A 12,328-nucleotide genomic window follows, 5' to 3' on the forward strand; every position below is an offset into this window, starting at 1 on the left:
GCGCTCAAAACAAGTTTAGAAATTAGTTTCACGTACGTTCTCTTAAAGGTTGTACGTTTAGAAAAATTAATTCTCGTAAACTGAACGCAATAATTTTATTACTTCAAAAAGAGGAGGAAGAAGAAGAGTTGATAATGTCAAACCTAAATAAAAGAAATAAAAATGTAAACGAAATTTTTTTATGTCTTAATAGAGAAGGTGCTTTTAAATTAACAGTCGAAAAAAGATTGTTTCAAAACGAGGAAATATTTCGAGAATATTTTAGACTTTCCAGGGATCTATTTGAAACTGTCTTACAATTTGTACCAGATCCACTAGTCTCAAATAAGCAGAACCTAACAAACCGTTATCATAGAGAACAATTCCTTTACCTTTACCAAAACCATAGCTTTAACAACGTATATAATAGTGGAAAAATCGAATCCCGAAGAAACCAAATGCCTAGCTCTATAATAACTACCGACATATTCGTTTCATTTTATCAATCCAATCACTAAAGCGTTCACCAAGATCATTCATAGAAGAATATATGATAAACGCGAGTCAAATATTGATAGATCACAATTTGGATTTCGGAAAGCACTTGGAACTAGACAAGAAGATTTTGCTCTCTAGGTACTTATCCAGTACCCATAAGGCTAAGCATTTGTGCTTTGCAAATTAAAAAAAAACATTTGACTCTGTCAATCATGAACAACTAATAGATATTCTATGACAGACAGGTATTAACGACAAGGATATTCGGATTATGGGAAATCTATATTGACTAAACTGGAATAGAAAAGAAAACTTAAATATATGGGCCACATGTTGAGACACAATAAGTACCATCTACTTCAATTCATTATACAGGGAGAAATAGATAGCAGGCGGGGACCAAGCAGGTGAAGTACTGTCGTGGCTCCAAAATTTGCGGAGGTGGGTCGGACACACATCGGTCGAACTATTCAGAAGTGCCGTAAGCAAGATCAGAATTGCCATATTAACAGCCAACGTTCGCAGCGGACAAGGCAGTTGAAGAAGAAGATATTTATATTTAATATTCAACATTATCAATAGTTTTTTATTTGTGGGAAAACCGGTTATCTTTTACACTAATGAAAATTTAGACATCCGTTTTATTATAAAGTAACATTGCATATATTTAAGTTAAAGCAATATTGTGAGAGAATTTGCATTTGCATTCTATATTATAATGCAAATGAGATGTTTTTACCATTTTTATTAAAATATAAAAGAATTTAAATATATAAAATATGAAAAATTACCATAATTTTTACATTTTTAAATTCTAATATGTAATTAAATTCTATTCAGTTATGTTAAATTGCTTTTAAGTAAAATACCTATCAAAAATTATTTTTTCGCCACCTTCACCAAGAATATACAAAGGGTAACTACAACTACTGCAGGAAGGTCCACTCCAAATCATGAAACCTACGTGGATGTGGTGATATTTATACAATACAAAATATTACGACACTGAATCTAATGTGGACTCTCCTCTTCGGTATCCAGCTGATTAGGAGACAGGAACTTACGTACGTACTTCGGATAGTGTGTCTTTTCATGCGCTTTCAAAATGGTCGACCGAGAAAACGTCTTACCACATAAAGCACACCTAAATGGGCGTTCGCCGGTATGAACGCGACAGTGATCTTTCATGTGGTGTCTCAGCTTGAATGCTTTACCACAAAACTCGCACTTAAACGGTCGATCGCCTGTATGAACAGGTAGGTGAGTAATTAGAGAACTAACGTCAGGAAAAGATTTCCCGCAAAATTTGCAGAGTACCACTCCGCCAGCTCCACTTCCCAAAGCAGCAACTGCTGCTTCCTTTATATCCAAATCCATGGGAGTAGGCGGTTGGTCCGTTGGGTCGGGCGGTTCGTGAGGGTTTGCTGATAACCTTCCACTGAAGTCCATAAATCCGAGAGGCTCTGGAATCGCCAACGGATTCACGTGGTGCCTTTGCTCCCTATACTTGAGCGTTTCCAGACTATGACTTAGGATATGCCTTGTGAGCTTGCTTTGGTGCGGGAATGAGTTACCGCAGTACATGCAAGGGTACATTCTTGGAGATCCCTCGCCGGTTTCTTGCTCCTGCAACCAAACAAAAGAACAATCAACTTCTTGGAGGAGCCTCTAGAGATTGCTGAAGATTTCGTGTGGGCCGCCACAAGAAGTTGACGTTCATTTTTTGTTTGGCTGTGGGAAGCAAAAAGTGTGCCACCAAAGAATAATTTAGTTTTCTAATTTATGTTGCTTCGTAAGGCTCCAATTTTTGTAGGTATTTAAAAGTGTGGAGTTAGAAGCGTCTTCAGATATTTATAGCCAAAATGATTGTCAACTTCTTGACGGCACACGGCATTAGATTTAAGCACTACAGCTTATACAATAACGCTTGTATGATTTAAAGCTAAATTTACTGAAAAAGAAATTATATAATTACTCGTACAGTTCATGTAGTAAAATTGTATTGAGAAATATTGATAATCTCAAGATTTGTTTTTAGTGAAAAACAGTCAGTCATTTAATCAACTTTATTTTAGATTAAACCTTTTTTTAATTTTAATTTAGGGTGTTAAATTTCAATATCTATTTGCATAGATTTAATCTTTTTTGATACTGGTACGAAAATATCTACCGAAGAACCACGTATATGTTAATGTAATATAACTTTACTATTACATACTCGAAATTCTTTGTGATGATCATAATTCCTAGATCTCGGACCACATATTTAATTCAAATTTACTCCTATAAAGTTAACATTTGGTGTTTCTACAAACACACCATTTAGTTGGATGCAATATTACTCTATTGATTTAAGTACATGTTTGGTTATGTTGTCCTATATTGTTTGCAATATAATTTCCAATAGACATGATCTTCAAAGTTCAAAGCTTTCGACTCGATTTTTTATTCAAGATTCAGTAATATTTTTGCATATATTTTGTAGTTTATTGATCATCAGCAGATCGTGACAACTAAGGCGGGTGCATTTTGTCGAAAAAGACCGATTTCATACCCACAAACTGAAACTTGTTTTAATCAAGATGCCAATAGGCTATCTTTAAAAGTTTAACGGGTACCTTAATTTTTAAACAATTTATAAAATTCGCTTTTTCCGCTTTGGAACCACTTTTTTTTTGATAACGGGTTATTTTAAGATGAAAGTTATTCTTCGTATTTTTTCGTAAAATGCAAATAAACAAATAAAAACGCTGAGAAAATGCCAATTTAGTTTTTGGAAACCATTTTTTAATAGAATGGACATCGAATTTAAAAGCATAAAAAATTTGATATGAAAGCTTTAAGTCACTTATGCAGTTTCAAAAAGTGCAATTATATTTTAATTTTATTTTGCAAAATTCAGTTTAAAAAATTCATAAACAAATTGATCTACCGTTGCGTTTAGGGAGTATGACGAACGTGTGAATTGTGTTTAACGTTCGAAGCACCTTGATTATTTCGTACCCACAAATTGAATTCTGTTTTAATCGAGATAATATGATGCTAGATTACAGTAAAAAGTTTACACAACGTATACCACGGGAACTTATTTGTTTATAACAATTTTTAAACAAATTACAGAAGAAAATATCGCAATAACTTTCGTCTTAAAATAAACCAAATTATCAAAAAGTGGTTCCGAAGCAAAAAAAAAACATTTTTTTTTTATAATATGTTTAATAATTATCATAAATAAATACATAGGTTCCCGGTGGAAAACTTTCGGTAAATTTTTAAACATAGCATATTGGCATCATAATCTATTGATTGAAACAAGTTTCAGCTTGTGGGTATGAAATCGACCTTTTTCGACAAAAGTCACCCACCTCTAAACTTTGTTACTTATCGTATCAGTTATCATATTCTTAATAGAGATCTTAATTTCCACTTAATTTATTTGTTACCATGTCCCGCTTACTCAAAAGGATAATTTTAATAAAATTAAGGCTGCTTTGGTATAGACATTTTATAACCATTGATTGTACCAGTCCAATTGGTCATTCAGATTCAGCATCTGATGATTTGGAAAGTTTCAACAAAAGGCTATAGTAAGAAAGATGGTAAAATCTGCACTCAGCTAGATTTTTATTTGGGCTTGGGCACTTGAAAGTAGATATTTAAAAACCCCTTTAGTCAAATTTTTAGCTCCCTAGATGGCCCCTGGAGTCCCCTATCGCAAAAAATGTGTTTTTTTGAAAAAACGTTTCCTGAGAGCCCTCGCTTTAAAAATCTGAAAAAAATTCACGAACGTACATTTTAATACCCAAAAACCTAATTTTTTTTCAGATTTTTTGGATCAAAATTGGGCTATGTAAAAATAATTGAATTTTTCAAAAAAAATTTAGGTTATGTAGGTAATGGTTGGCAAACTTCTAAATCATTATTTTTCGTGTTTTTTTTTCGGTCTTTTGAATGGCGTGGATAGATTCTCATTTTCGCTCCGAAAAATCCTCAAAATTCGAAAAAAACCTTTTTTTAAATATTTTTTCCCATGTTTTAAGCGATAATAACGATTTTTGTTTCTGTCCCATCTTTATTTGAGTGGTAATTATCATTTAAATATTTTCATGCCAAAACACTGATTTTTTCAGATTTTTTGGATCAAAATTGAGCTCAGAAAAATATTTCAATTTTTCAAAGAATTTTTATATTATGTAAGTAATTTTTGGCAAACTTCTAAAAATGACGAGGGTAGATTTATTATTTTCTCTCCGTAACATGCATGTAAATAAATAACAATTATGTACTGTTATTTTTTCCTTATTTCTAATAGCGGGATTAGGTTTGTCATTTTAAAACCAGAACATGCTCAAAATACAACAAACTCTCTTTTTTGATATTCAGATGAAAAATTCAAATATTTTTCCTGGGCTCAATTTCGATCCAAAAATCTAAAAAAAATCAGAGTTCTTTTGGGCATGAAAACATAAACGTTATTTGTTACATTTAAATGAGGTTATGTGCTTAAAATATGGGAAGCAATATAAAAAAGATAAGATTTGTCGTATTTTTGAGCATATTTTGGTCTGATAATGGCAAACCGAATCGCGCTATTAAATAAAAAATATATAATATAAAATCGTTATTTATTGACATACAGTTGGGTTTATGTGCTAAAACCATGGGAAAAAAACACCAAAAAATTCGTATTTTGAGCAGTTTCCGGAGAGAAAATAAAAAATCTAATCCACTGAAAAGAAAGGAAAAAAATTTACCAAAAATAATTATTTAGTTTGCCAAAAATTACCTATATAGCTAAATTTTTTTTGAAAAATTCGAATATTTTTCTTGGGTTCAATTTTGATCCAAAAAATCTGAAAATAATCAAGGGGGTTTTTGGGCATTAACATGTATGTTTGTGAATTTTTTTAAGATTTTTTAAAGCAAAGAATCGCTCAGGATTTTTTTTAAACACATTTTTGCGATAGGCGACCACAGGAGCCACCTCGGGAGCTAAAAATTTGGCTGTACAAGTTTCCAAATATGTACTTTCAAGTGCCCAACCCCAAATAAAAATACCGCCGAGTGCAGATTTTACCATCTTATCGCGCTACAGCCTTTATCTTTACAGTTTTTTTTTAATGCAAAAGTTTATAATTATGTTTGAATTAAAGATTCCCTATAATAAAATGTTTGGTATTATATTAAAATTAGGTTAAGCACTATTTCCTGGTGATCAGGTATACGTTGTTTAAAATTTATACTTGTTAACGTAAATACAGGGTGTCCAGAAACTCTCCTGGCAAATGAAGACTAGAGATTCCTCAGATAATCTTAAGACAATTTAACACAATTCACCTAGTCCGAAAATGCTTCCTAAGGGAGCTAGAGCTCTTTGGAGATGGCGCATTATAATTAGTTTTTTTAAATACCTTCAAAACGCTTCTACTCGTATTTAGAAAAACTAAAACTACATTTTTTAGTGCGATTTTTTATCCTCCAAAGTTGAATCGATTTCATCAATTGCGAATTTCTAGTACCGATCATAGGCGTCCGTTTTGGGTAGGTCAACGGTTATTTTAACGCATAACTTTTTTTTCTTTACCTTTTTAGCATTTGTGATACTAGATTATGAAATGTTTAGGTATTCTAGTACTAAAAGGTACTCTTACTCTAAGTCGATAGGATATACCGTTGTCCAGAAAAATAGATTTTGAAAGTTGGATTATTATTTTTTGCAATATAGTTGGCCGTGAACCTGTCAACAGAACCTACGTTTTTCATTGTCAGATTGTATTCAGTTCTCGAAGTTTATCTTTTAGTTTTTTACTTTGTGGGATTCAACTATAACAATTTCAATTAAACAATAATGATTTTTACTAATACGGAACATCATTTACAGTGGTCCCAAAAAATAATGAAAAAGGGCGACATGATGATGTAACAGCAGTACATGAACATGATAGTAAAATACAGAAATTAGTGTTCGAAGACTATCTGTTACGTATCCCACAATTACAAAATCTTCCGGAGGAAATATCTTACACAATGAAAATTAATGCTCTTTTCATTTTACAAAGGTACAAGCACTGCTACAAGGAGATTTTCCTGCTCGTCAAAAATTTCCTAGATGGTTAATAAATTAGAAAAATCAAAATAAAGATTTTTTCAGATACATGTTGTTTTGCTACAAAACTACATTCACAAAAAATTGGATTTTTAATGTGCATAATGCACAATATTATTCGTACGTTGGTGACAATACCCACGTTGTTCAAAAATTTAAGCATCAGCATAGGTTTAGCATAAACTTCTGGATTGGAGTAGAAACGATTATCTACTTGGGCCTCTGGAATTTCCTGCTCGTTTAAATGGTGCTGAATATTTACATTTCCTGCAAAATGGTTTAACCGATTCGTAATATAATGTGCCTTTAAAGATCTGTCCGGCCCAATTTAGCAGGAATGTACGGGACTTTGTTGATAATAACTAAGAAGACCACTGGATTGGAAGAGGCGGTACGGTTGCTGGGCCAGCAAGGTAGCCTGAATTTAATCATTGCGATTATTATATTTGGGGATACATAAAAGCATGAGTTTATTCCGTTCCGATACAAAATCGTACACAACTCTGGCTAAGGATACAAGATGCTTGCAACGAATTTAGAAATAACTTTAAAATTTTTGCAAGAATTTGGCGTTCTCTAAGCAAAAGGACAAATTTATCCTAAGAGACTAATGGTAAGAGACTAATGGTATTAAAAAACTAATTACGCCATCTTCAAAAAGCTCTAGCTCCCTTAGGAACGATTTTCGGATTACGTGAATTGGGTTAAATTGTCTTAAAATTATCTGAGGAATCTCCTATCTTCGTTTGTCAGGAGCGTTTCTGGACACCCTGTATATACTTCTGGTACAATATATAAATTATAAATGGCACCCACTTTGGTCGCCAAATATGCAAAAGTAGAACAATTTAATAGTAAAGATGAACAATCTAGAAACCAAATGGTATTTTGGGAAAATATAGATATAAAAAAATATTGGTTGCAATAAAAGAAGTTGTAACGTTTATAACATTACAACTTTTTTTATAACGCAACATTATAAAAAATTACTAAATATTGTATATTGCTTGGATTAGACTAATGAACATGGACATAAACATGGACATAATAATGGACATAAACGGGGCTAAAATAAATATGCGTTTCAAATTCACTCTCGATACTTCAGATATATGTAGATTACACTTGGTATATTGGTATTGCAATGTTTTCACATTAATTTATCATTTCGATGGAATTGTGTGCAACCGATGGGTATAGGTACTAAATTTAAAATAGATTCCACGAAACGATCAGTTGTAAATAAAATACTCCAGAGAAGATTGTAAAAAGATATTCTAGTTTATTTAAATATTTTTAATGATAAAGTATAGATTTAAAGATAAAATATAGACTTACCGAATCTTGGATCCGTGAAAATTCTGACGGACTTTCAATGGGAGGCTTTTTATCTTCTCCTCCTCCCCAATCAACTTCTTTTTTTAGACTCTGAAAGAGAACCACTAAATTAAGAAAGTTCGTAAGTAATAATGGGCTTAAAGAAATTTGACAGAATTCAATTTTGTTGTCTGGGTAGAAGAAAGATGTTACTAGTATCGATCTCTAGGTAGAGATCGAATGGTGTATTAGATGTAATGACAATGAAAGTCTCTACAAAACTTTTGTATCGGATCAAACAAAACTTATACAACTATGGGGAGAAAAGTACAAAAGTACAACTATTGAATTGTAATAAAGTAACACTGTAGCATGTTGAATTTTTGGAATTTAAAACTCTTAAAGGGCCTGTATTTTCAGTACTATGTCTAAGATTATTAATTTTTATTGCTTCCAATATGTATAAGTGTTTGTACTTAAGTCTTTCTTGTAATAAATTATGTTTGGGGTTAGAATATACGTTTTATTTTAAACCACTTCATTTAAGTATTAATCCCACATAATCCCTCTCAAAAATTTATTGGTTTTTGGTTAAAGCGTTATTATTTTCTCAAATGAACAAATATTTCGAACCAAACTACACTTCCGCTTCACAAAAATTAATTAGCTCAGGGTAAACTAATAAAAAAACCAAAATCCAAATTAAGTTCTCAGTTGCCAGTTGTTATTTGAATATCTATATGCATTCAGATGTGTATTTGTAGTTATGATCGAAAATCTCACAATTTTGTGAGTCCGACTGGCAATTAATTTTTTGCCGCTATGTATTCACAGACTTATTTTATACAATTTGATTTCTGCTGACGGGGTATGATGTAATCCACTACCTCCATCCATCCATCCAATGGCACTACAGCCCAAATCGGGCCTTGGCCTCCTTCAACAGGCTTCTCCAATCATTTCGATTTACCGCTGTTCTTTTCCATGAACGCGTTCCCAGGCAGTTCCTGGCATCCTCATCGACTTCGTCTTCCCATCTCTTTTTAGGTCTTCCAACAGGTCTTTTTCCCTGCATTCTTACATTTAGTAATTTTCTGGGGATTATATTCTCATGCATGCGGACCACGTGCCCTGCCCACCGTAATCTCTGCAGTTTAGTGTATTGTGCTAGAGTTGGTTCGCTATATTGCTCGTATATTTCTCTATTATACCTAATTCGCCAGTTGTTGTTTTCACTTATTGGGCCCAGTATCCTACGTAATATTTTTCTTTCAAACACATCTAATGCATTGGCAGATTTCTGTGTCACCACCCATGTTTCACAACCATAACTTACTATGGGCCTGATTATTGTTTTATAAACCCGGAGTTTTGTTTTCCGGTGTACGTCTCGCGATTTGAATATGTGGCCCATCGCGAAATAGTCTTTATTTGCTAGCATAAGCCTTCTAGTTATTTCCGGTTCTTCTTCATTGCTTGCGACCAGATCCATTCCTAGGTATGTGAATCTATTCACATGTTCTATATCGTCAATAAAGTGTTGTTGCGCCGGTATATTTGATCTGGTTTGTATGAGTAGTTTTATTTTATTTGTATTTATTGCTAGCCCTACTGCTTCTGCACTCTGTTTCAACTCAACGTAGGTTTCTTCCGCTGCATTCACTGTTCTGCTCATTATGTTTATATAATCTACGTATGCTGCTAATTGGATAGATTTGTTTGTAAGTATGTTATTTCCGCTCACCGTCAGCCGTCTAATTACATATTGAAGAACAAGATTAAAGAGCGTTGGGGCCAGTCCGTCGCCTTGTTTCAGTCCTTGCGTTATCGTAAACGCATCAGTGATCTGTCCCTGAATACATACCTGTGCTTCTGTTTCTGTCATTGTCATTTGCACTAGTCGTATTAATTTTGATGATATGCCAAATTCTTCCAATATATTAGGTGTAATTGTTCTATCTATTGAATCATAGGCTTGTTTAAAATCTACAAAGAGATTGTAAACGTCCATGTCATATTTCAATGCTTTGGCTAGTAATTACTAGTAATCCACTACCTGCCACTTTGGAATTCGACATCTGTTTTTCTCCATTCATATGGCCCTGTCTTCAAAGGTCAACAAACTGTTACGTAAGTGCACTATTTCATACTGATAATGTTTTTTTTTTGCTGTTAGAGACACTACTTTTATGAATAAACTTTCTATTTTTATTGACAATAAGCAACGTTTCTTTTTTAATAGTTTTAGTTTTTTTGAGTATGTTACTAGATGTAACATACAATTTATTAACATTAATTTAAGTAAAACGAGACAATGACCAATGGAATTCGTTCAGGTTGCAGTGAAATATTCATTTATTTATTTTATATGTTGAAATGTTAAAGTTTTAATTATTGAGTATTGAGTGCGTATTGAGTTTATTTAAATGATCTAAACACTGAAATCTGGTGACAAGACCAAGATTATTGGTGACAATATGTGTCTTCATCTTTTTTTTATTAATATGCTAATAAAATTTTTGAGTATTAATAAACAATTTTCCGAGGTTTATTATTTTATTTTTGTTTAGAGACGATATAAATCTATTTTTATGTTATTGAATATGCAACCTTTTTTTTACAGTTTATGGGTAAATCTGTCGATTTACATAATTTTTGTTGATAATTTGCTGATATGTTTTCTGGCGTATGTTTTTCTAATGTCTTTAAGAGAAATGTTTGTTTAGTTTATTTAATTTTGAGTTCCTTCATGAGTTTCAGGTTAAATCTCATTGGCGCCCATTTTGTTTTGCAGTTTAGCTGTATTCCGTGTTTCTTGTCTTTCTTTGTCAAACTGTTATATTTTGTTATCTAATTAATTTCTATCGTGTACTTATCTATCTTTGATCTACACTTTTCTACCATCTATATCCTTACCCACCCCCAATGAAGCTCCCAAACTGAGCAACGTGGTCTTCGTTAAGTATTATGAACGAGAAGCTTTTTATTATCTATATTTGTCAGCTTTTTCGTCACAACACTATAAAAAATAGGGTAATATGCAATGTAAAAAATTATATAGTTATTCTACTACTTCATACAATCAACACAGTTTTTGCTCGGGCATATTACTGATCTCGCTGATATCGCGAGTAATAATAATTTTGGATTCCTTGATATTTTCTTTCGCTTAAAGAAAGAATAATAATATAATGATGGAACTTTGACTAGGGGCAAGCACCTGAATAAAAAACCGAAGATCAAACAAAGAAAATAAAAAAATGCGTCATGAGAATAGAAGGCGAACGATAATTTGAAAGAGGTGCCTTGAAACGAATAGAGAAAGTGATGAAGTAGTGCAAGTTGGATGTGTTGGCAATGCAAGAAAAAAGCAGAAAGTAATAATGATACATAGATGATCAAGGTTAAAGGGAACCACAGTTGATTTTGAACCAATGAAAATGTAAAGATATTGATAGGTTTTGTACAAAATAATAACATCATAACCATGCGCAATTTTCAGTGCCATATATAATACCAGCTTAATTCACAAAGAGCTGCAAAATGCAAAGACCACCGACAGATAAGCTTAATGAGCCATCTGCTTAAAGTATTCCTTCGCACAAGAATGTTCAGAAAGTGTGGGTACACGTGTGAAGCAGCTTTCTACTTAAATACGTTTATACAAACCTGCATGGATCAATCAAAGGATATACATATTCATCACATTCGTCGATTATGAAAAAGCGTTTGATACTCGACGCAATGATAAACATGCTACACAACGCTAACGTTGAAGAGAAAGATATAAGAATTATCCAGAATCTCTGTTTGAACCAAAAAGCACGAGTGAGTCTGAACAAGTCAACCGAGAAATTTAAAAGGAGTACGACAGGAAAAAGGAATAACAAAATCGAGGAATCGATTAGGGAATCACGAATATAAATGCAGGAAAAACTAAATGCGTCAGTAAACAAAAACGCTCTTTTAAGAACACAACTGCAAATAGATAATGATCCAATCGAGCAAGTGAGTACATTCAAATACTTAAGAATGATAGTGAATGACCATCATGGACCATTAAGAAGAAATAAAATGACGTCCCTAACAAGCAAGACAAGTTAAATTTAAACCATTATTATGTATCCGCCATCTTTCTTTTAATCTCCTCTACAGAATGGTTAAATGCTATGTATGGTACATATTGCTATACAGTATAAAGACGTGTAGGTTAAAAATATCATTCATTAATAAGTTGGAGGCTTCTGAAATATGTATATTACGAAAAATGTTCCGCATGTCATGGACGGAAGGATTGGGAAACGAGGAAGTCTTAAGAAGGGCAAATACTAAAAGAGAATTGCTCAACTTGATAAACGAAAAACTGAATACCTGGGCCATATCTTGAGAGGAAAAAGATATGCAATCTCTCAACTAATTATCCAAGGA

General features: G+C 32.7%; 1 protein-coding gene across 1 annotated transcript in view; it reads right to left on the bottom strand.

The window, feature by feature from the left end:
* The window catches only part of LOC140439513 (uncharacterized), a 268,238-nt gene that overhangs the window by 123,672 nt on the left and 132,238 nt on the right, over window positions 1-12,328 (bottom strand). The window contains exon 5 of the mRNA XM_072529480.1: window positions 7,922-8,011. Within this exon, the coding sequence (XP_072385581.1) occupies window positions 7,922-8,011 (90 nt within the window). The remainder of the gene's footprint in view (window positions 1-7,921; window positions 8,012-12,328) is intronic.

This window comes from Diabrotica undecimpunctata, chromosome 4 (assembly GCF_040954645.1).
Source record: "Diabrotica undecimpunctata isolate CICGRU chromosome 4, icDiaUnde3, whole genome shotgun sequence".
In the NCBI taxonomy this organism is placed as follows: Eukaryota; Metazoa; Arthropoda; class Insecta; order Coleoptera; family Chrysomelidae; genus Diabrotica; species Diabrotica undecimpunctata.